A 27,002-nucleotide genomic window follows, 5' to 3' on the forward strand; every position below is an offset into this window, starting at 1 on the left:
GTGTGAGAGTATTGAGCGCCAGTGTTGGGCAAGGATATTTATTAAGCGTAAAAGGGGTAAAATTTAACAGAGTTGTTTAGAAAACTAATTATTTTTAAAGGTTTTTTTCCTAAATATTTAATTAAAAAGCTAGTTGTTAAAACAAATTCTATATTATTTGTATTTATGATTATTATTACAGGTTTTATAATTAAACTTCTTTATTTTGCTTTAATTTTGGTACCCGATTTTAAGTACCTTCAAAGAAAAGTACCAATCAGCTACTTTGTGTTTATGGGTGGCATGTTATGTTTGCTAAGGACTAAAAACATACACTATCTGCCAAAACAACTACTGCATGGAAAACAATTCATAAAAGGTAACAAATAAGAGAAATAAACAACTCTTTTTTAATTTGTTAGTTTTGTTTTGAAATTTTCACCTACAGAACTGTAAAAATATAACAGAGATATAAAAATGAACGAAATATAGAAATTCTGTTTTTTTGGAGTTGATAAAGTACGGAAATACATATAGTTTTTCCAGATCACTTCGTTTTAGTGAAATAACTGTTTTCTTAAAGTTATTACTTCAAAATATCATAAATATGTTCTTCAGAAACTAATTTTAAAATTGTTTCTTTTGTTTGGAAGATATGAGTTTTAGAATTTAAGCACAAGAATATTTGTAAAATTCTAATTTTTTTAAAAAAAAATTTTTTCCAAATTTTTTTTTTAAATTTTTTTTTCTAGTTTTTAAATTTTTTTTTTTTGAAAAAAATGTATGACAAAAAAAATTTTTGATGAAAAAAAAATTCGGGTTAAAAAATTTTTTTCCCGATTTTGACAGATTGTAGGTCCAACTTACTATATAGCCTTATCTACATCGTTGCAATGGACTATGAAATATCTATCATTAGATATATTTATATTGTCTATATTAATGGCTTAGTAATCCAGATATAGATCAAAAATAGGTTAAAAATCGATGTTGACCCGGTTATTTATGGACCGATTTTGCTGATTTTAAATAGCAAACTTCTCGAAAGCATGTCTGACAGAATTATTAAAGATATGGATCCCGAAAATATCTGGGGTCTTCAGAAAATTGATTTCAACAGACAGACAGACATACAGACAGACGGACATGGCTTAATCTAAAAGGATCCAGAATATATCGAGCCCTTAGCGCCAAATTATCGTAAGCGACAAAACACAAATTTTACAGGAGAAGGTTTTTTCGATTACTTTGAAATTTATACATTGAATTAAAAATTTTATGATGCGATATAATATAATTTAGTTCAAGCTATTTGTCTATTTTTCAAAAATATTTATAACTATTGACAATTAAAAATTTATGGTATTGATTGAATTTTTGCAAAGATACAAATTTTTCGAATTGAAATAAAATTGTTATTTAAGAATAGTTTTTAATGAAATTTCACAGTTATGTAAAATTTTCTATTCAAAATGGAAAAATAAAAACGAATTTTGAAATTTATTATCAGCAATCCCACAATTCCCAAAAAAGTGTTGAAAAATCCCAAAAATGGAAATTTTTAGTTTTTTTGGCTATAATATCCATACCAGGGTCGGAGTTATCGGAACCCTTTACAAAATAATTAAAATTATTGGGCCATCTAAAATCGGTTACTATATTTTGATATCGAATATGCGATTTGAGAATTTTTGCCCTAAACTTTAATTTTACATAAAAAATAGGTGTTTTTTGAATGGTCCTGGTCCATTCGGTAACAACAATTTTAAATTTTTTTTTCATTTAAAATATTTTGTGAAAACCTAGCTTTCAGAAAGTATAAATTCCTTATACATCCTCTTAGAAATTTTTTGTGATAACTTAAAAAGAAAAACAGTTTTTTTCCCAAAAAATTAGCGAAAAATCGGCTTTTTAAAATTTTTTAAATTCAAATGTATATAACTTTGGACTTAGTCATTACCCATATCGTGAAAAACATGTGAAATTTATGTTCCCATGAAATATTTATTTCCCTCGAAGGGAAAATTGCTATCGTGATATTCCCCTAAACTTTTCATTCACAATAGTTGATTTTGTTCGTAACAGCTGTCTATTGTTTATAAAATTTCATCTAAAAATTTCACAACATGGGGAATTTGTTCACGTGAACAAAGTTTATGAACGAAAAATGGGAAATGGGAACATTTTTTTTCTATTTGACACATACATATATTGTTAGTCCAATGAAGGAAAACTGGAGAAAATCGGAAAATATTTGGATACGCTGTTATCAAAAAACTGGAGCAGGTTATGTAAAAATATTGAAAATTTAATTTTCAAATGCGAATATCTTTTGCGAATATTTTTTTGAAATCGGAACACAAACGAAGAAATAGGTTCGTTTTAAAAATGTAACATACCCGAGGTGTCCTACTTTGAGGGCCATTAGTCGCGCCGCTGGTGGGCCCATGAGGTCCAGATTCAGAACCTAATCTCAACAGCACTTCTTCTTTGCGCATGTGAAATTTCATTCAAACCAATCTAACGATTTAGAAGTTTCAGATTTATTTCCTTCTTTTTTTTCTATACCACTATGTGTCGCTTACGATAAAATTCGTTTACTGTAAAAGGTAAACATTGACTTACGATAAAATCTTACCGCCTATAATTTTGAAGTTATTAACAATTTTGATATTCTGAGAACGCTAAAGCATCAGTCGGTCCATAAAATTTTAATTTTTGCAATAAAAAAAAAATTAGAAAATGTCGCTTACGATAATTTGGCGCTAAGGGGTCGATATATACTTTATAGGGTAGGAAATGAAAAATGTAGAAATTACAAACGGAATGACAAACTTATATATACCCTTCTCACGAGGGTGAAGGGTATAAAAACTCTAAAATCCTTGATAGCTTTGTAAATAAGCGTTTAATCGAGCAAAGGAGGTCGATCTGTGATTACTCATATTGCGGTTAAAAAAGCGATTTTTCATATAAAAAAAACTCAAAAATCTAAAATCCTTAATAACTTTGTAAATAAGCGTTTAATCGAGAAAAGGAACTCGATCTGTGATCACTTATATTTCTAACCAAAAACAGATTTTTCATATAAAAAAAAACCGAAAAATCTGAAATTCTTAATAACTTTGTAAATAAGCGTTTAATCGAGGAAAGGAGGTCGGTCTGTGACTCAAAAATCTAAATTCCTTAATAACTTTGTAAATAAGCGTTTAATCGAGAAAAAGAGCTCGATCAGTGATCAAACATATTTGGAATAAAAATCGATTTATCATATGAAAAAACTCAAAAATCTAAAATCCTTAATAACTTTGTAAATAAGAGTTTAATCGAGAAAAGAAGCTGGATTTGTGATCACTCATACTTCTGACAATAAATCGATTTTTCATATGAAAAAACTCAAAAATCTAAAATCCTTATTAACTTTGTAAATAAGAGTTTAATCGAGAAAAGAATCTCGATCTGTGATCACTCATACTTCTGACAAAAAATCGATTTTTCATATGAAAAACTCAAAAATCTAAAATCCTTAATAACTTTGTATATAAGCGTTTAATCGAGAAAATGAGCTCGATCTGTGATCACTCATACTTTAGACCAAAAATCGATTTTTCATATGAAAAAACTCATAAATCTAAAATCCTTAATAACTTTGTAAACAAGCATTTAATCGGGAAAAGGTGTTCAATCTGTGATCACTCATATTTCTGACCAAAAATCGATTTTTCATATGAAAAAATTTAAATCTTTAATAACTTAATATAAAGGCTTTTAATCGAGAAAATGAGTGATCACTGAAAAAAACTAAAAAACTGAATAACTTTGTAAACAAGCATTTAATCGAGAAAAGTGGAGATCGATTTGAGATCACTCATATTTCGGATAAAAAAAATCGATTTTTCATATGAAAAAACTCATAAATCTAAAATCCTTATTAACTTTGTAAAAAAGCATTTAATCGAGAAAAGGAGCACGATCTGTGATCACTCATATTTTGGATAAAAAAATCGATTATTCATATGAAAAAATTCAAAAATTTAATTAAAGGTTATTAATGATTTAAGATATTTCAGTTTTTTAAACTAAAAATCGATTTTATATGAGTGATGTTGTACAACAACTACAACAGTTTCAACAATTTTACAATATTGTTACGTTTTAACCTTTTCAAAACGCTGGTTTATTTCCTTTAAATAAACCGGATACTTTTGATTGCAAATAAAAGCCATTTAGTAGTTTAAAAATTGTAAAAACTCTTTATTTATTTAAAAAATGTACAACAACAGAATTAAATAGTCACTCAATGTTTTTTATACACGTTTGTAAATTCGCAGAAATACAGACACAATTTATAATGTACACGAATTTACTTGAAAAACACAACACACTTTAAGGCACTCAGTTGATGTTTATTCGAAAAGCGTCTCTGATAAACTCACTCACGACTGCAACCTCTGCCACTATTTATAACACTGCATTACCATCTAGAAAGCTCTATTTCTACAATGTTCTTTAACTGAATATTCGAATTCGAATATACGGTCGCAGCAAACAGCGTTGCCAACTTACGATCAATGGTCAACTGAAAGCTTTTATTTAATAATGCCCACAGATATGTTACAGTTTGCTATTACAGCACTGTTATTTGAAAGCATTATTCTACTTTTAAATCAGCCCTTAAAATCGTTATATTTGAATGCAAGTACAATTTCGTAACAATATATAATCAGGGGGTTCTGCAAGATCAAATCCAAGGAATTGTATTACTTCTGCTGGGTGGGTCCATAAATCTACTGAACGTAGTGAAGTAGGGCTGGCTGGACTGTTGAAAATGTGGAGGGTATCATGGGGATCCTGACCACATGCTGGGCATAAGTTGAGGGCATTAAGCCTGTTGCTCCATCCTGATCTTAGTTGTGCCAGAACGACTCTTGTTTTACGCGGTAGAACTTTTTCGGTGTCTGCTGTGGTGGTGGGCGACCTCCAATATATGAGTGATCACAGATTGAGCTTATTTTCCTTTAAATCGCAGTACATACATATTTACAAAGATATTTACAAGTTAGTAAATATAGATTTTTCGTTCACAGATTGGGCTTATTTTTTAAAAAATCACAGTATGAACAAAAATCTTGTAAACTAGTGTAATTGATTTGATAAAGAAAAGCTTGTTTCACTATTTTGGCAACACCAATGGTAACCACAACAGCACACGGTACCATTTTTTTTGTCATTTTAAAATAATTCTTTTCAAACAAAACGTAATAATAACATTAACAGACTTGTTACCGCCACAACAGCTAACAAGTCGGACAAAGATGCATCACCAGTCATTCATAAAAAACATAAATGGCCAAAACTCCAAACAACAAGTAATGTGGGAGTTTCTATCAATTCGGAAAAAATCAGTTCATTCATTCATTCATACAATACGTAAATGAATTAATTTAAGCCAGCTCACAGCTAAATAATGCGTGTACTGGCTTAAAATGGTAAAATATTTAAATACAAGTTTTTATTTTTCTCACATTCACATACGTTGTTATTTTTTTTCATATTTTTATTAATAATTTATAAGTCATAATTAAGACAATAATTGAGTAAGAAAAGTTGATTGTATTAAATATAAAAAATAACAGAATACAAATATATATTTGTTAATAATAAAAAAAGATAAACTAAGAAAATAATCAGAAATGTTTTTTTTTTTTTTTGTAACAAAAGTCCTTAAATAAAGTGCAGTTTTAAAACAATTGTTTAAATTACGTACATAGATAGATATATATTTAAATAAGATAATAATTCAAAATTTAAATACAATTTAATTGATTTAAATTACTGATGGATTTTTTTAGTAGCTGGTCGTGTATAGTACATGCAATTGAGGAAACAACGTGTTACTTCACCCACTACCGAACGATCTGGAATGCTTTGGGCCATGCCATACAGGGCCATTTTACCTGATACTGGTACACCAGGATCTTTCATTATCTCAGCTACAGCCGAACGTAAATCGTTTAGGAATTTATCAGCTACGCCTGGTTTCGTGTGCATGTCGGTAATACAAATGTGTATGCTGGAATTAGAATAGCAGCGGTTAGGTTTACTTTAAACTTCATCAAAATAAGTCTGAGAGAATGATGGATGAATATGAAAATTAATGATGATTCTGAAGTTGCGCCTCTGGCTTCAATGGCCGCTAATGCTAATGATCCATTTGATGTTATTTACAGATATTATTTAAATGTTTTATCAAGTCTACTACGACTTTTGGCTTTATCTTTGAGATATTGGCTGTCATTTTCCTAGATTTTTATAAGTTCTATTTCTTTGGAGAATTTTATTCCTATTTCACCAACAAATTTTTACACTAACAATATTTCACCAAACTTGTTTTTATAATTTTTTCTGATTTTTTTTTCTATTTTTTCAAAAATTTTTTCAACCAAATTTATGAATTTGGAATTTTTTTTAAATGTAGATCACTACTTAATTCTAGTATGTAATTCCTAAAATTTGTTATCACTTACAAATCAATGGAAACTTTTCCAAATATTCCATATGTAGCCCAAAATTTAAAATATTTTTTTTTAAAATTAAAATTTTTTTTTTAGTATTTTACTTGTATAGTTTTATTTATATAAATTAACTGAAAAACAAACAACATAATTAATTATATTCTGAAAAAAGGGAACAAAATTCACTATTTCGCTACTGACAAAACAATGGAAACTTTTAAACTTCAGCAAGAAGTGTAAAACGAAAATAATATTTAAAAGAACGATGTAAAAAGCATCGTTCACATGTTTACAGTTATTTTATTTTATTATTAAATTCTGGTAATTTTTCACAATTTCTTTTTCTAAGTTTTTCGCATAATTGTTTTTTTTTCAAAGTTAACGAAAATGGCTAAAGTTAAGATTTGTGAAGACTTAAAAAATAAAATAATTAACGATTTTAAAGCTGGTTTAAAACAAAAAGTATCTGTGACAAATATTTAATACATAAATCAGCAGTTTCAAAAATTATAAAGAAATTTCGTGAGACCGGTTCTGTAAAAACTCAACATTTAGGTGGAAGACCTTGTAAGACTACTCCTAGACAAGATAATTTAATAGCGAGAGAGTTCAAGAAATTCCCAAAAATAACTCCTCGAGAGGTTGTTAATAGCCTAAAATTAGAAATAAGTACCCGAACAGGCTGGTCTTGGTTGCTATCGTCCTGTGAAAAAACCACTCATTTCTAAAAAGAACCGTTCTGCTTGTCTACAATTTGCCAGGGATCATTTAAACTGGTCGATACAGAAATGGAATACTGTCCTCTTTTCCGACAAATCCAAATACAATTTAAGAGGCAGTGATAGGAGAACATTTGTAAGACCACCAAAGGGAAAAAGATTAGATCCAAAGTACACAAATAAGACTGTAAAGTTTGGCTGTGGCAATATTATGGTATGGGGATGTTTTTCAGGGCAAGGTATGGGCCCAATTCATATTATAAAAGATACCATGACAGGTATAGGATACAGAACCATATTAAACGATGTTATGTAGCCATACGCTGAGGAAAATATGCCCCTAGTTTGGATATTCCAACACGACAACGACCCGAAAAACACACATTGTAACCGAGTGGTTACAATCCAACGAGGTATGTGTTTTGAAGTGGCCTGCCCAATCGCTAGATCTCAATCCCATAGAAAATCTATGGGAAATTGTAGATCGTAAAATAAGGACCCAAAATTACACCAGGAAGGAAGATTTATCGGAGGCGGTTTTAAGGGAATGGCAAAATATTTCAAAGGAGACCATAGTCTCTTTAATTGGTTCAATGCAACGTCGATGTGTAGCAGTTATAAAAAATAAGGGATAACCAACAAAATATTGAGTTATTGCAAAGTTTAGACCATATTTGTTAAAATAATACCTAATTTTAAATCTATTAATTTTGTTTTCTCATTTTTAGAATTTAATTAATTATGTCCTTTGTTTTTTGTTAAATTAAGTTAATAAAAGTATACAAATAAAATACTACAAAAATGTTAAAATTTTTTAAAAAATTATTTCAGATTTTAGGCCATATTTTTGGAAAAGTTTCCATTGTTTTTTCAACCACTGTATATGTAACTTGTTGAAAAGTTGACAATTAATCAATGAAATTTTAATGCTAATATCGGCAAATGTGTTTATTTGGTACAAAAAGAAATTGATAATACATATAAATAAAATAAAAAAAGTAACAACAACTAAAACAAGTAAGAGAGCTATATTCAACTGTGTGACTATAGTATATTCTTCACCAAATTATACTTTAAAACAGAAATTTTAAAAATTTTTAGGTAAATAAAATTTAAAAAAAAATTCGGGGCAAAAAATATTTTACCCGATTTTGACCCATTGTAGGTCCAACTTACTATATAGCCTTATCTACATCGTTGCAATGGACTTTGAAATATCTATCATTAGATATCCATATTGTCTATATTAATGACTTAGTAATCCAGATATAGATCAAAAATAGGGCAAAAATCGAGGATGTCCTGGTTTTTTCATTATATCTCAGCCATTTGTGTGTGGGCCGATTTTGTCGATTTTATATAGCGACCCGATTTTAAACAGCAATTCCCGATATATTGATATATGAATCATGTATGTAAGTTATTTGGGGGCTACGGAAAGTTGATTTCAACATACAGACGGACAGACGGGCATGGCTATATCGACTCCGCTATCTATAACGATCCAGAATATATATACTTTGTGGGGCAGCAAATGAAAAATGTAGAGTAAATGTAGAAAAATGCAATTTTTACGTAAGAGCTTACTATCCTGAAATAGATGCATTCTGATTTTTTTTATATGTTTTTAAGCATGCAATAGATTATAATTGAGGAAAATCTTAAAAAAAAAATGGAAAATATTTTTATTGTGATATCCTTTAAGTAATTTATAACAACCAAATTTGTAACGAATTCGTTTGTTCAAAAAACATTCGTTTAGAAATTCATAAATTTTATACAAAGATACTATTAATGACCATAAAGTTTAATAAAAACATGGAGTTAAACAAGTTTTTCTCCAACTAATTATATTTCCACTACAAATATTCGAAATGTTTACTATTCAATTAAAAAAGTTTCACCCAACAAGTGTTTTTTACAGACAAAGCTTCAACGAACATTTTTTGAACAAAAACTTATTTAAAATCACAAAATTTTTAGATTTTTCTTAGACATGAAAGCGAAATAAAGATTTTAATTCTAAGATTTTCTTTATTACACTAAAATCTGTTAAAATCTTTTCATAATACAGACAATTTTTTCTTATATTTGTGATAAATCATATCAACATATTTATTAAAAGGATGTTCAAAATGTTGCCCTTAATTTTTTCTCTTCTTTATAAAATTTCTATAAAAACTTTTTAGCCTCCTTCTGCAACTAAAACCATAGTGTCTCTGTTATAGAGACACTTCCTAATATCAAAATGCTGATTTTGTCCTGCTCACAAAAATAATGTTAAATTCCCGCTATCAGCAGGATGTATTATTCATTTAGGTTTGTCAATTATTCAAGGTTTTATTTATTTATTTTATTTAAGTTTTGGAAGGCCTCAACACAGTAAGGTTATATAGTCAAGGTTTTATTTTAATCTAATGAATATTAAAATTTTATTTATTATTTGAGTGAATTTTTAAAATTTCCTCGATTATTCGAACTTATGTTCGAAAATTTTTTAAAGCTGTTAAAATAATCTCTTAATTATGAAGATTCTTAAGTAAATACTTTCAGATTTATTTGAGACCAATTTTTTACATTTATAAATTTCATTTATTCAATTGCCTCGATTATTCAAACTTATGTTCGAATATTTTTTAAAGCTGTTAAAATAATCTGTAAATCATGAGGCTTCTTAAGAAAATACTTTCAGATTTATTTGAGGACGATTTCTTACATTATTAAATTTTCAATTGTTTCAATTTTCAAAAAATTCAAAATGTTCATGAATTTTAATGTTTTTTTTTAATATATTATCATATCAGAATATGAGCTTTCTAATATATGTTCGAAAATTCGAAATATTCAAGAAGCTCTAAAAAGCTCAGAAAGACTATAGATGCCAAAGTATTTTTAAATTCGTATTAGGCCTTCGAAAACAAATTCGAAGTTATATTGGAAACATTTTTAAAACTGTTAAACTAATTTTTAGATCATGCGCATTAACCTGATGACAATGGAATATTATGTTCGAAAATTCGAATTTAAGTTCGAAAAATTTTTAAAGCAGTTTTCATAATATCAAAAATATGAGGATTCTTAAGAAAATACCTACAGATTTATTTGATATAAATATCTTACATTTTCCAATTTCGAAATTAAAAATTGTCAATGCAAGGAACTCTAAAATTAAGAATTCTTTAAATATTTTATAAAATAATTGTTGATTGAAAGACTATAGATTCCAAAGTATTTTTAAATTCATATTAAGCTTTCGAAAACAAATTCAAAAATTCAAAGTTATGTTCGAAAAATGTTTAAAATTGTTAAACTAATTTTCAGATCATGCGCATTAACCTGATGACAATGAAATATTACGTTCGAAAATTCGAATTTAAGTTCGAACATTTTTTAAAACTGTTTACATAATATCTAAATTATGAGTATTCTTAAGAAAATACCTTCAGATTTATTTGATATAAATTTCTTACAATTTTCCAATTTCGAAATTAAAAATTTTCAATCCAAAAAAAAATTTTTTTTTTCGAAATTCGAAATTTTCAAAGATCTCTAAAATTTAAAATTCTCGTTAAATATTTTATGAAATAATTGTTGATTGAAATACTATAGATTCCAAAGTATTTTTAAATTCGTATTAGGCCTTCGAAAACAAATTCAAAAATTCGAAGTTATATTGGAAACATTTTTAAAACTGTTAAACTAATTTTTAGATCATTAACCTAATGACAATGGAATATTATTTTCGAAAATTCGAATTTAAGTTCGAAAATTTTTTAAAGCTGTTTACATAATCTCTAAATCATGAGGATTCTTAAGAAAATACCTTGAGATTTATTTGATATAAATTTCTTACATTTTCCAATTTCGAAATTAAAAATTTTCAATCCAAAAAATTTTTTTTTTTTTTTTCGAAATTCGAAATATTCAAGGAATATTTAAGAATTCTCGTTAAATATTTTATGAAATAGTTGTTGATTGAAAGACTATAGATTCCAAACTATTTTTAAATTCTTATTAGGCTTTCGAAATCAAATTCAAAAATTCAAAGTTATGTTCGAAAAATTTTAAACTGTTAAACTAATTTTTAGATCATGCGCATTAACCTGATGACAATGGAATATTATGTTCGAAAATTCGAATTTAAGTTCGAAATTTTTTTAAAGCTGTTTTCATAATATCTAATTATGAGGATTCTTAAGAAAATACCTACAGATTTATTTAATATAAATTTCTTACATTTTCCAATTTCGAAATTAAAAATTTTCAATCCAAAAAAAATTTTTTTTTTTCGAAATTCGAAATATTCAAGGAATATTTAAGAATTCTCGTTAAATATTTTATGAAATAATTGTTGATTGAAAGACTATAGATACCAAAGTATTTTTAAATTCATATTAGGCTTTCGAAATCAAATTCAAAAACTCGAATTTATATTCGAAAAAATTTTAAAACTGTTAAACTAATTTCTAGATCATTTAAAGCTGTTGAAATAAGGATTCTTTAAAAAAAAATACTTTGAGTTTTATTTAAGTACAATTTCTTACAATTTCCAATTTCGAACTTAAAAAAAGTTTGCTTTAAATTAAAGTTTATTTTCTTGTTTCTAGGGAATTTAAATAAAAGCGGGTTTATTATTAATTGGCAAATCTTTCTAACTCCATTTCAGATATTGTAACCTTTCCTTGGTCATTATTAGTTACAAGGTTTTCGTTTTTAAATTGGGTAACAAATAAATTTACTTCTATTTTTTTATTATTAATTGGACTCAATTACAGATACTTTAACCTAGAATGTAGAAAGTCAATTTAAACTATTGATCCTTGATATAGTTAGTTTTGTCCAAATTTTTGTTTAAATTTATTTTTTTTTTTTTTTAATTTTATCATGACAATAAATCTGTTCGACTATTCGTGTAATCAAAAAATTTTGATCGATTTTATTCATTCCAATAAAAAATATATTTTTCCTCGATTAATCGAATGACAAGCCTAGTTTCATTATAATGATATGAAGGTGTAAACAATTTATGAATTTAAAAATTGAACATCAACTTACCCCGAAGGAAATTGCAAGGTATTCAAATTCCAGCCCAATTTACATAAGGCATCTGACAGACGGAAAATATCGAAAACATTTGAACCCATAGCCACCACAGATGTAGCCGGTTTACCAAACACAAAAATGCCATCAATTTTGCGTACGCTAAATAAAAAAATTAAAAATCAATGCAAATTCCCATGTAATTGCAATATTTTTGTTAAACTTACCCTTGTTCCACATAACGGGCAGTATCTAAAATACGTTTAGTTGCTTCCAAATAACCACTATAACCGAAATTCATCATAGTGGCCCAGCAAGCGGCAATAATACCACCTGCCCGAGAGCCATTAATGGTGGGGGAACCATAAACACCACCAGGCCAATCAGTGGTGACGGTGAATTGATGATTGAGATATTTGCCTTCGGAATATAAAATAACCGAAGAGCCTTTAGGGGCAAAGCCGTACTATAGTAAAAATAAACAAATTAAAACAAAAAAAAACTACTTTCAAATTGAAATTGCAAACCTTATGAGTATCAGCAGAAATACTGGTTACTCCCGGCAGCTCAAAATCAAATGTTTTGGTATTATAGCCAGCTGCTCTGGCTAAAGCCACTACAAAACTGCCCAAACAAGCATCTACATGCACGGGAATGTCATATTTAACACCTAAATCAGCAATAGCTTCAATATCATCCATAGTACCATAAGGGAAATTGGGAGCAGAACCAGCTAACTTTAAAAATAATTCAGAAAATCTTAAATCTTAAACAGATAACAAAACAAAATTATATCAACTTACCAATATGGTATTGGAATTAATGGCCTTTTTAAAGGCTTTCATATCAACTTCATAGGTTTCGGGATCAACATCTACATAATTTACATGTATATTGAAATACTGGCCGGCCTTATCGAAAGCAGCGTGAATGGTTCTGGGCACCACCATATTAGGCTGGCTAATGCCTTTATGTTCACGGCCATAATCACGATAAGCTTTACAAGCCATCACAATGGATTCAGTGCCACCAGTGGTCATCTAGGAATACATAAAATAATTGATTGATCACGACTTTTTATAGTAATCACTTTTTTCAACTTACAGTGCCACATGTTTTAGCATCACCACTAAACAGAGTACAGGCCATACGCACCACCTCTGCCTCCATTTTACACACACCCGGAAATATATCCGGATGCAGGGGATTTGTATAGGAAGCTTTACCATAAACTTGTGTCACCAAATCGACTAGCTCCTCTTGATAACCATAAACAGCACCCGACACACGACCATCACGCCAATCATAGTGGCCCAATTTCAAGTGTTCATCCACTAATTTTAGGATTTCATCTTTGGAGAGACCCTCTTCGGGTAATTCCAGGGAATAGGTGAGTTTTTCACAACTCTTTGCAATGTCATTCTCAAAATCAGCCGTTGCCTTGGCCAATTCTGCTTCGATTTTTCGTCGTACGGCGGGTACTTTTTTGAGGTAGCGGAAGAATTGTCGTTTGCCACGAACCCAAATGCCTGGAAGTAACGTTAAAGGAGAAATATATAGATTGGGGAGTCAATAGAGATATGTCTGCCTGTCTGTTGAAAGCAACCGCCAATATCAATATATCGGCTATAGTACCGGTTCGGTTGCTATTTCAAAGCCCAGAACTACATCGATTTTTTATCTAGTTTACAAAACTTTTTTTTCTCAAATTTTTTTTTAACAAAAAATTAAACATTTTTTCACCAAAAAATTGCCTTTTCATCAACAAATTTTTTTTCCTTACTTAGCTGAAAGGTATATAAGATTCGGCACTTTTACTTGTTTTTATTTTTAGCTATTCCTAATAATTTTATTAAATGTACCTACATATCAATAACTAAATATTAATATATGGGCAATTCCATATCATCGTACGTGACATTTGTACGCCTATAGAGTGGAATAGATTTTGCAAAAATAAGAGTATCTGAAAAATAATTTGGTCTTTAAGTTCCATTCTTTCGAAATATTGTTGTCCAAAATATTGAGCGAAATAAGGGTATATCGTACGTGACATAAAACGGAACTCATTTTGAGGTACATGTAGAAATATGCGAAAATATTAGAATCGTGAGAGGCGTTATGTTTCATTTAATTTCTTACACTAAACCAAATATTTTTCCTTTACAATCCGTCATATTTAAATAAAAACAATCTTTGGATGATTTTATAATAATTAAAATTTAATATCGTACGTGACATACCGTACGTGACAGATGTTTCTCTTATAATAAAACAATATATGTATATTCTGTAAATATATGTATACAAAAACTAAAAAAGTTTCAATAAACAATTTGACAATAGCAAAAAAACAATTAGAGTCAAATTCATTTCATACTACAAGCTAATTGAGAGCCTAGTTTTCGCCGCAATTTTAGCCTAAAACATTAAAAAATTAAATATAATCAGTTTAAACTATTATTTGATCTAAATACTTTCACATAGTAAAATTTTATTATTTTCTTCTATTCAAATCATCTTGAAAAAAAGTTTCAAGGGTTTTTGTGTTTTCAGTCGTGGTAGCGATTCTCATGGAATTACCCATATGTATGTATTTAAAACAACAACTGATTCTAATCACTAATCAAGAAAAACTTGAACTATTAGAAATCTTTTTTGTTATACCAGTGGAAAAAAAACGATTACTTTCAAAAAATTTTTAAGCGTATTATTAAAATTGTTTATGGCTTACATTTGATTAAAGTGCAATAAAATGAGAAAATAATTTTATTTCAAAATTCAAAAAAAATATTGTTATTCACATGATACAACAATATAAGGTACACACAGTAGAAAATAAATTCTCAATTATACAATTCCTGTAACGTCAAACAAAAGAAAATATAAAAAAAAAAAAAATATGAAAAAAATCAAAATCAAAGTTTGACATTATAGGGCTAAATATTGAAAACTCTCCCTAGTGATTCTACCTTCTACAATTATTGTATCATGGTTGTTCATATGAAAAAAGTGTGTATCAGCAAGAAGTGATATTTGAAAAAGTGTTATTAATTAAAAGAAAATATTTCCAAAAAATCAGGAATGATTTGGACCAGACCAAAATATGTAAAAACAAGTAAGAGAATTCGGCTGTGCCGAATCATATACATACACATCTGCTCAAAATAATAGATACACCTAATTGGAAAAAATTTAAATGGCGGTAACATTGAAAATTTCCTCGCAAGCGTTAAGAATACATCATATTATTAAAATTTCTATCTGGCAATGTCATGTCAGTCAAAAATCTGGCAACTATTTGCTTTCATGTTGATTTTTAAAAACGAATTTATTTGAATTACAAAAAATTATTTGCTCATAAAAATAGATACACATCAGTAATTTGTAATTTGTTTATATACATTTTTTTTTTTTGTGCAATTTTTTGTTCCTATTTACGTGAAACAGTAAGTATAATTTAAATTTTAGCAACAATTTTATAAAAAATAGGACTCTTTTGAAGAAAATGGGACGAAATCATCATTGTACCGAAGATGAGAAAAAAATTGTTCAAACGATGAGAAATCAAGGAAAATCATTACGGGAAATAGCAAAGAGCATAGGAAGATCTTTACATTTTGTCCAAAATGCTTTATCTAAAAAACAAAAAAGAGAAACTCGCGGTAGACCAAAGAAAACCAGTCCAGAAACAGATAGGTGGATCGTCCTTATGGTTAAAAAAAGACCCTTTCATATCATCGAAAGCTATTTCTGCGGAGCTATGTAACGAAATCAGTCCACAAACAGTTCGTCGTCGTCTTTTACAAGCTAAATTGCCGGGAAGAATTGCCAGAAAAGTGCCACTAATGCGCCAAAAAAATATCAAGACAAGATTAGAATTTGCTAAAGAGCACTTACAATGGTCCGGGTGTGAAGGCGAAAAAAAATGGAGAAATATTTTATGGAGCGACGAAACAAAAATAAATTAGTTTGGAAACGACTGCCAAAGAAATGTACGCCGACCAAAAGGAAAAGAATTCCACGTTAAATTTACAAAAAAGGCGGTAAAACATGGCGGGGGAAACATAATGGTTTGGGGTTGCTTTTCATGGAATGGTGTTGGTCCGATATTCCGAATAGAAGATACCATGAATGCTAGTGGGTATAGAGACATATTGGAAAACGTAATGCTTCCATATGCATCGGAAAATATGCCATTAATATGGACATTCCAGCAGGACAACGACCCAAAACATAGTTCAAGATTAGTTAAAAACTGGTTCTTGGAGAATAACGTACCTGTTTTAAGCTGGCCCAGCCAATCCCCTGATTTAAACCCAATAGAAAACTTGTGGAGTGAATTAAAGATAAGGCTTTCGAAGGAAGTTTTCAAAAATAAAGACGATTTATGGGAGAAAACGCAAAAAATATGGTACGAGATTCCATTGGAGAAGTGTCAGAACTTGATATCCAGTATGCCCAGAAGAGTGGAGAAAGTTTTACAAAACAAAGGTGGATATACTGGATACTAGCTTTACTTTAATAATAAACTAATTTTTTTAAGATAAAATTTATTAGCTTTTGTTTAATAAGAATTTTTAAAAATGTATCTATTATTATGAGCACCAAATTTTTCGAAATTTAAGAAATTTAATTTACTTTATAATATTTATTATTAATTATGAAATATTTTGTTTTTGTTTTTTACTCTCCTTTTAACTATAAATAAAAATCGACTGAATTTTTTTTATAATTTTACAATATACCATTATTTTTTTTCGTTTTTAAAAAATAAATTTTGGTGTATCTATTATTTTGAGCAGATGTGTATACTTCAAAATACAAATTTGAAATATTTTTTGGTAAACAAAATTTCTATTTTAATTTTTTTTTTAAATTTAAAATTTTTTATTTTTTTAAATTTAAAAAAAAAGTTTTTCGTTATTTTTTTTTTGCAAATAAAAAAATCGGGTTAAAAGATATTTTTTCCGATTTTGATCCATTGTAGGTCCAACTTACTATGGTCTTATATACGTCGTTGCAAAGGTCTTTGAAATATGTATCATTAGATATCCATATTGTCTATATTTATGACTTAGTAATCCAGATATAGGTAAAAAATCCTCATATCTCTGCCATTTGTGGACTGATTTTGCTGATTTTAAATAGGAAACTTCTTGAAAGCATGTCTGACAGAATTATTGAAGATTTGGTTCCCGAGGATATCTGGGGTCTTCAGAAAATTGATTTCAACATCGGAAGTTTACTTTTGCGCCACCTGTTATATACTTTATAGGGTCGGAAAATTATATTGTGGAAATTACAAACGGAATGACAAACTTATACAAAGGTGAAGGGTATAAAAACTCCAATTTTAAAATGTAAATATCTTTTCATAGATCTCTTCTAGTAGATTCCATATTGTAACGTTTTTACCTTTTAAAAATGATGGTTTATTTGATTTAAATCAACCGGATTCTTTTAAATGCAAATAAAAGAGCCAAGTAGTTTTAAAATTTTAACAACTTTATTAAAAGTTACACAACAATTAAAATAGTTACTCCCTTTCAAGGGGTGAGATCGAAAAAACCTTAACACACGTTTTTCCTTAAAACTTTTAACCCAAATATTGTTTGATTTTCTTTTTTTTTGATCATGTTACCTTTGAAAATTATCTCAGTTATTATGTTTAATGTCAATTATGTGCATTTGTTGTTAATCTGATTAAAATGAGTGACAAGAAAAAAATGCGTACTAAAATTATTAAATATTTTCAACAAAACCCAACTTCGCCCTACAAAAAGTTGGCTAAACAATCATAGGTCTGCCGTTAAACTGATTCCAATGTTATTAAACATTATTGGGAGAACTTGTCCCTTGATAGAAACCCTGGTTCAGGTAGAAGGAATGGTCCACATGAAGTTTGTAAAGCCAATAAATAGAAAGCATTTTCAAAAGAGCTCCCAACACATCCGGTAGTAAAGCAGTGCGGTTAGCTCAGTACTCGGACTATTTGGTACGAAAAGTTAAAGCCAATGCGGGGTTAAAAAATATACAAGGCTCAAAAAGTTCCTGACAGAAACTCTGCTAAATATTTAGAGGCCAAAGAAAAAATATACCTACGAAACGTATGTTCTGGAAAATTTTTCGCAGCTTCCGGGTCAATATTTTTATGTTGCTGGGAATGTTGTAGAAAAGTTTAGGACCCAAAAGCAGAAAAATTTCCCAAAAAGTTCTTGGCAAGGTCTCTATAAATACCGAAATTTACATCAAGGAATTTTTACAAAAGAGGATGCTGGGAATGTTGTAGAAAAGTTTAGGACCCAAAAGCAGAAAATGTTCCCAAAAAGTTCTTGGCAAGGTCTCTATAAATACCGAAATTTACATCAAGGAATTTTTACAAAAGAGGATGCTTCCATTCATAAGACTTCTTAATGTGTCCACTTATTATTGGCCTGATTTGGCATCCTGACACTATGGTAATCAAAGTCATGAGTGGTACAAGTGACCGATTTTCGCCATATTTTACAGTATAATTTCAGAGTACTTAGAACTAAGTTGTGCAACATTTTATGACGATTGCCGCATAATCAGCATATTTATGACTATTCAAACAGTATTCCGGGAGGACATTTGTATGGAGGCTAGTTGAAATCATGGACTGAAATTACGTATTTTCAATACCAAACAACAGAGAGTATTTGTGGAAAATTTCAGCCAGCTAGCACCTTTTGTTTGGGCCCTAGCGTGTATTCAAACAGACAGACAGGCGGAAAGACATAATTAGATTGTCTTAAGGTAGGATCACACATGGTATTTGCTCAAATTTTAGCACAAATTTGTTTACTCTTACAAGTATTTTGTAAGATCAAAACATCTAAGTAAAATAAGTTTTTGAAATAAATAAAAGAATTCAAAAGGTATTTTATTTAATGGTCTTTTCGTTTATATTCTAAAAAAAGGGAACAAAATTAAAAATATTCACCCCTATCGCGAATCAATATTTCACATGAAATATTTTCTCTTTTCCTTTTTTTGTTCATCAACTTTGTTCACGTGAAAAAATTCCCCTTGTGAAATTTTTAGATGGAATTTTGTAAACAATAAACAGCTGCTACGAACAAAATCAACTATTGTGAATGTAAAGTTCATCGTGATATTCACGATAGTAATTTTCCCTTCGAGGGAAATGGATATTTCATGGGAACAAAATTTCACATGTTATTGCCGATAGGGGTGATTAACTATTTCGCTACTGACAAAACAATGGAAACTTTTAAACTTCAGCAAGAAAGATGTGTAAAACGAAAATAATATTTAAAAGAACGATGTAAAAAGCATCCTGTTTACAGTTATTTTATTTTTAAATTCAGGTAATTTTTCACAATTTCTTTTTCCAAGTTTTTCGCATAATTGCTTTTTTTCAAAGTTAACAAAAATGGCTAAAGTTAAGATTTGTGAAGACTTAAAAAATAAAATAATTAACGATTTTAAAGCTGGTTTAAAACAAAAAAATATGTATCTGTGTCAAATATTCAATAAATCAGCAGTTTCAAAAATTATAAAGAAATTTCGTGAGACCGGTTCTGTAAAAACTCAACATTTAGGTGGAAGACCTCGTAAGACTACTCCTAGACAAGATAATTTAATAGCGAGAGAGTTCAAGAAATTCCCAAAAATAACTCCTCGAGAGGTTGTTAATAGCCTAAAATTAGAAATAAGTACCCGAACAGTTAGTCGCAGGGCAAATGAGGCTGGTCTTGGTTGCTATGGTCCTGTGAAAAAACCACTCGTTTCTAAAAACAACCGTTCTGCTCGTCTACAATTTGCCAGGGATCATTTAAACTGGTCGATACAGAAATGGAATATTGTCCTCTTTTCCGACGAATGCAAATACAATTTAAGAGGCAGTAATGGGAGAACATTTGTAAGACGACCAAAGGGAAAAAGATTAGATCCAAAGTATACAAATAAGGCTGTAAAGTTTAGCTGTGGCAATGTTATGGTATGGGGATGTTTTTCAGGGCAAGGTATGGGCCCAATTCATATTATGAAAGATACCATGACAGATATAGGATACAGAACCATATTAATCGATGTTATGTACCCATACGCTGAGGAAAATATGCCCCTAGTTTGGAGAATCCAACACGACAACGACCCGAGTGGTTACAATCCAACGAGGTACATGTTTTGAAGTGGCCTGCCCAATCGCCAGATCTCAATCCCATAGAAAATCTATGGGAAATTATAGATCGTAAAATAAGGACCCAAAATTACACCAGGAAGGAAGATTTATCGAAGGCGGTGGCAAAATATTTCAAAGGAGACCATTGTCTCTTTTAATTGGTTCAATGCATCGACGATGTGTAGCAGTTATAAAAAATAAGGGATACCCAACAAAATATTGAGTTATTGCAAAGTTTAGACCATATTTGTTAAAATAATACCTAAGTTTCCATTGTTTTGTCAATGACGTCACAAAGAAATCTTTTAATTTTGTTTTCTCATTTTTAGAATTTAATTAATTATGTCCTTTGTTTTTTGTTAAATTAAGTTAATAAAATTATACAAATAAAATACTACAAAAATGTTAAAATTTTTTAAAAAATTATTTCAGATTTTAGGCCACTAATGAAATATTTGGAAAAGTTTCCATTGTTTTGTCAACCACTGTATATACATTTTGGTTCTACGAACAACATTTTGATATATTACAAACGGAATGATCCATCTTTTTTGATGGTGGGTATAAAACATAATTTCATAAAGTCATATTCTGGCATAACAATAACGGCCATTTTCACAATGTACGATTATTTAATTTTAACCGGGAAATTAACTAACTGTCGGTTTGTTTAACGGGGACCATTTAACCAACGGTTACCGATTTACGTTTCACCATCATTTGATTACTTAACCAAAGCATTCAGTAGAAAGTATGGCAATAATGCATACATTTGTTTACGAAAAATAGTGTAATGAAAGATTGAAATATAAAAAATTGTCTAAAAGACGGCATAAAAAATAATAGTTTGTGTTTTCTTAGTGGTATAATAAAAAAACGTATAAAACTCAAAAATATTAAGGTACCTAACTGTAAAATTTACAGAACAAACTGAACAACAATTACTGAAAACCAACAAGCAAAAGTGCACATTTGTTGTTTGGTTTGTAAGTGCAATATCCGGGTGGTATATGGATCACCCCGTGCAAAATTTACTTTTCTTCGCTTTACACTTTTAAAAATTATAAATATTACAAAAATATAAATGTTTTTCCATGTTCTTTTATTATATTTCTTACAATTAAGATGCTAACCGGCGAAATTTGTTCGGTTATATTTAACAGCAACTTTGTTGTTAAATAGTGTCAATTAAGAATTAATCGTACATTGTGAAATTCAAATTAGCCTAACTTGCGGTTAAAGTTCACGTTAACTTTTAATCGTACATTGTGAGAATGGCCGTAAGTGGTATTGTGTATAAGTGGACGAGTTATTTTCGATGTCCTAAAAACATTAACAAACTTTCAAATGTCAAATGCGAGATGGCTATTCAGCGGACACTATATGAATCTGCACAAAGCAGGTGGACCAATGAGTCCTCCTGTGTTATAACGAGGTCTACTTGGCCCGTATATGATGCCAGCAGCACGAATCTACTTATGGAATTTCGTCGTGAGCAAATAAGGGTAATTGTATCGTTAATTACAGGACACTGTATAATTGGGACACATGCTAGGAGATTGGGCCTACGGTACAATGACTACTGTAGGTGCTGTCATAATGAACAAGAGGATGAGACGGTGTCACACCTATTCTGCCAATGCCCGGCTTGGATAAACCTGAGGGAACGCATCCTCGGAATACCATTCCTATCATGCTTAGATGAACTATCAAGGATGAGTCTTAGACGAATCTACTCTTTCATCAGAGAATCTGGTTGATTTAATGAATGCACGTATGTTTACCCCTTGGGTATCACAATGGGATCAGTTTTGAATGGACCCAAGTGAGTTGCTTGAAGAGTGGCTACCCATGAAACCTAACCTAACCTAAATGTCTTTGAACTTTAATTAACGTTTATTTAATTTAATAAAATTAAGTGAGTCATTTTAATTTACTTTCATCAAACACAATGAAAGTAAATTTTTGTTTGGAAAATAAAGATAAAACACGTATGGAAAATTTCTTATCAAAAAATTCTATTTTTAGTAAAATACATAACAAAAATCAAAACAATAGCATAAAGCTAACTTGGCAATATTTGAATTGAACATAAAAGACCAGCTTCAAACAGTGTTTTCAAATGTAGATTGTGGGCAGACCTGGTTTCACAGATGGATACATTTAATCAGATTTTGTTTAACTTTCAGATGAGAGCGTAGCCACTCATAATAATTACAAAGTTTAATTTCAAATATTTTAATGAGTTTTCTTATTTATCATGTTTTTTTTTAAATTATTTTGTATTTCTAAGGTTGCCTTGGAAAATTTTACTACCTGTTGCATGTACCTATGCACTTATAGATTTCATATCAGTTTCTTAATCTTAATTTATTAATCTTTTTATACCTATTACTTATTTTTGAATTCTAAATATTTACTTAAGTTCATAGCGGTTAAATAACCACAAATATTTTAAAATTATGGAAATTCATTAGAGATAAAGCAAAAATAAAACTGGCGCTATCATTTCATAGTTTGTTGTCTTTAAACAAAAATAGAAATCCCCCCTAGAATATGAAAAGAAAAAATTGATAAAACCTTTTTTCTTTGACTTGTTGCATTAAAGTAAAGAGCCAGGCGAATCTAATTAGATTCGCCTTGGTAAAGAGGAAATATTTTAAAACCACAAAGTTATAAGGGATTACGAAAATATTTAAGAAAGTGTTAAAAGACAATTAAAAAACTTTCATAATTAAAAGAAATACCTACCTATCTTTTAGAACTTAAAGAATTTCATAACTAATTGTTTATATAAAAATGTTAAAAACTCTAAAGATTATTAGGCATAAATACTTTCCATGTTTGCAAATAAATGTTTAAGCAAGAAACTGAGCGATTTTTTCTCCACTTGATTTTTTACATAACACGTTTATGTAGCTGGCTAACATACTTACTTTCATCTTGATTAATAAAACTCCATAGCCAAATGGAACTTAGAACAGCTGAGGCTGTTATGGTGGCCACTTGCCAGGGTTCACGATTCACAAACAGGCGATTAATATTTTCGGTAATTAGTTTGCTACAATCGTGGACACCACCAACAGTTTGAAAAGGTTTCATGATTATGACGGTGTGTTTGTTGAGTTCTTTGGTGTTTTTTTTTTGTTGGCTGATAGATTGTTAATGCAATGTGGGTAAAGACTTGGTGGGTAGGTATATTAACAGAAATGAAAATAACAATTACTAAACACTTGGACGAAACGAAAACAACTGAAATGAGAATTGAACAAATTTAATAAAAAGTGATTAAACAACCGCCAATAGTATGGAATAAGCTAATGCAATAAAATGATTAGGAATTTAAATTACTTTGTTATCAATAAATAAAAAACTGATAATGAAAATTATGTATGTGTTACTTATGACATAAATTAAAATAGGTAAAATATATCAAAAAAAGGGGGGAAATTTTAAAACACTTCCACTTTTATTACTTGATATTAATTAAAATCTTACCTTTTCCAGCAAAATCTAATTTTTATTAATTAATTTAAAACAAAAAACAAGATAAATCTCAGCACATAGTCTTTTTGTTGCTTTTATTACAAATTGAGTATTACAACAGCAAAAAAAAAGCTATTACACAGCTGTTTTATAACTATTTGTTTTTGTAAAAATAATGTAAACAATACTGAAGTTGGCTGCAGTTTCCAAGTTCCAGTGTTGTAAAGTATTTTCATTAGCTTTTTGTAAATACAGAGCCGCCATTGATCTTATCAATCATAAACACTTTTGGAAAACTACTACAGCTGTTGCTGGCTAATTTTTGTTATTTACCTATTTTATATTCACCTGTTGCTATTAATTGCTCAAAATTTTAAGTGATAACATATACATAAATTAACACAGAAATGCTGCGTCATTTGAATTTTTTATTAAATAAAGTAAGTACAATAATTGGACATCAAATTTATAGTTTAAATTAATTGATATATTTTATAGCCCTATTGCCTTAACAAACTGCCTGTGGCTAATATGTGCTCCGTGATGTCCACTGCCAGCAATAAATACTGTCAAATTAACGAATATAATGGTGTACGTGAAATTGTTCTTAATGATGCCAAAACACGTAATTCCTTATCACTAACGATGATGGATGAGATATTAACGGCTTTAACGAAGTCATGGCATGATACCAATTTACGTTGCATAGTTTTGTCTTCCACTGGTCCCGTATGGTCGGCCGGTCATGATTTAAAGGAATTGGCTCCCGAATGTGGTGCTCAACAGCATACTGCGGTTTTTGAAAAACTCATAGATATTGCAAATAACATACGCAAAGCTCCGGTGCCCGTTATAGCTAAGGTTAATGGCATTGTGGCTGCGGGCGGTGTTCAATTGGTGGCCTCTTGTGATATGGTGGTGTGTTCGGCGAAAAGTTCATTTATAACGCCCAGGTAAGTGCTGCTGGGGTTGTCCTATTCAGAAATGTATCTGTACACGGCGTAGAAAATAGCATATTGCATTAAAAATATATAATCGGCTTTTAACTCCAAATATTTTCCGATTTCAACCTATTGTCACAGCTTTTTTGTTAACAAAAATACTGAGAAATTTGTTTAAAACCAATTACACAGATGACAGTTTCCAAAAAATTAATATCGAACCGTATGTTTATTTTGACGTTCTACAACCATTTTTCAATGATTGTGGTTTGCATTTTTCAATGATTGTGGTTTGTCCATCTTTCCAAATCACAAACTTTTTGACATTTTATTTAGTTTGTTTTCTATTGTCATATTACTGGAATATCTGTGTAGTTTGTGACCAATTAGATATTAATTTTAGGTTTTTGACATAGATGACAAGTAGATAGTTACTGAGAGCCAATAACCTAAATCTGTTGTCAAAAACTTAATTCATGAGAATATAAGACCACCTCGATTTTTCATCTATTTTTCGATCTACGATATCTATCAGGATTACCAAGTCTTTAACATCGCCAATATGGATATTAAATGATAGATATTTGAAAGACCTTTCCAAATTTAATAAAGCCATAGAAATTCGGATCCACATAATCGGGAAAAATATTGCTTAACCAAATTGTTTTTAATCCAAAACTTTTTTTCACGAAGAATTGTTTTTTCACCAAAAATTTTATTCAAAAATTTTTTTTACAAAAAAAAATGTTCACCAAAAATTATTTTCATTCTTTATCTTGAATTATAGTACATATTATATTAGCACATCCGAATATAGCTCTTTTACTTGTTATTTATTTTATTTATATAAATATTTGCTTAATTATTAATTAATTTAGTGCTAATTTTGGTGTATTTGCCTCCACACCCGCCGTCGCCATGTCACGCATAATGTCACACTCCAAATGTTTAGACATGTTAATGACTGGTCATCCCATAACTGCCGAAGATGCCTACAAACAGGGTTTAGCCAACCGTGTAGTACCTGAAGATGAGCTAAATAATGAAATGAACAAAATAGTAACAGCAATACAAAATAAAAGTCGTTCGGTGTTGGCTTTAGGTAAAGAGTTTTTCTACAGTCAATTGGAGTTGTCCATGCAAGAGGCCTACAAGCAAGGTACAAAGGTAAGTTTCATATTTTTGTGATTTAATGGAAATTAAGATGATATTAATGCAATTTATTTGTTTAGAAAATGACTGAAAATCTTCAACTTAAAGATTCACAAGAAGGTATACGCGGTTTTATGGAAAAACGTAAACCAGTATGGTCTCATTTGTAAACAAAAAGAAGACAATTTCAAATGAAGGCTTTATAATTTATAAACGTCTTTTACTCAAACATACTCTTTTTAAATCTTTTACCTCCTCCTCTAGTAGCCATAAAAATTTAACTAAAAGTTAGCATTAACTAGAGGTCTTAATTTAAAAATTATGAATTAAAAATTAAACCCAAATAATTTTGACTTGGTGGCAGCAAAAATAATGCGACATATTTCTGTCAAAATGTTCAATATTAAGACCTAAATTAGTGCTAATATTATGTTAAGTTTTTGTTGTTAATGGACCTTAAAGTCATATCCTAAAATTAAAGTAAATAATGATATATTTTAATTTAAACGTATTCGAGTTTATATTATAATTAAAACCTGTTTAAAATACATATACCTATATTTATATTCATATATTACTTATTTAACTGGTTATGGTTGTATTGCATTTATATTTTTAATTAAATAAATTATTAAGCATAATTATGAAAAAAATTATTTAAAAAACAAGAGAGCTATTTTCGGCTGTGCCGAATCTTATATACCCTTCACCTAATTATACTTTAAAATACAAATTTTAAATATTTTTAGGTAAACAAAATTAAAAAAAAAAAATTAAACAAATTTTTTTTAATTTTTTTTTTAATTTATTAGTGAAAAAATGTATGACAAAAAATTTTTTTTGGTGAAAAACCGAGTCGGTTACGGATTTGAACATTCAGACGGACATGTTAATTAATTGCTCAACAATTGTATCTGGGGACATGGTGCTGTTAATTACACTTTAATTTTATAACGGTCAAATCAGTGTTGTAAAGTAAATCTACCAAAAAAACAGAGAT

General features: G+C 29.3%; 2 protein-coding genes across 2 annotated transcripts; one reads left to right on the forward strand and one right to left on the reverse strand.

Moving 5' to 3' along the window:
• Positions 1–5,488: 5,488 nt before the first annotated feature.
• Positions 5,489–23,978, reverse strand: Sply (Sphingosine-1-phosphate lyase). Its single transcript, XM_065511171.1, has 8 exons — positions 23,922–23,978; positions 23,360–23,675; positions 13,358–13,782; positions 13,057–13,293; positions 12,781–12,990; positions 12,481–12,719; positions 12,269–12,415; positions 5,489–6,052 (listed from the first exon to the last, which is right to left on the reverse strand). The coding sequence occupies exons 2-8, from the start codon at positions 23,523–23,525 to the stop codon at positions 5,812–5,814; spliced, it is 1,665 nt and encodes a 554-aa protein (XP_065367243.1). The 5' UTR covers positions 23,526–23,675; positions 23,922–23,978; the 3' UTR covers positions 5,489–5,811.
• A 231-nt stretch (positions 23,979–24,209) lies between these two features.
• Positions 24,210–26,643, forward strand: LOC135960002 (enoyl-CoA hydratase domain-containing protein 3, mitochondrial-like). Its single transcript, XM_065511172.1, has 4 exons — positions 24,210–24,349; positions 24,408–24,862; positions 25,729–26,017; positions 26,083–26,643. Exons 1-4 carry the CDS (start codon positions 24,317–24,319, stop codon positions 26,170–26,172), a joined length of 867 nt encoding a protein of 288 aa, XP_065367244.1. The 5' UTR covers positions 24,210–24,316; the 3' UTR covers positions 26,173–26,643.
• Positions 26,644–27,002: the final 359 nt, after the last annotated feature.

Source organism: Calliphora vicina, chromosome 5 (genome assembly GCF_958450345.1).
Source record: "Calliphora vicina chromosome 5, idCalVici1.1, whole genome shotgun sequence".
Taxonomy (NCBI): Eukaryota; Metazoa; Arthropoda; class Insecta; order Diptera; family Calliphoridae; genus Calliphora; species Calliphora vicina.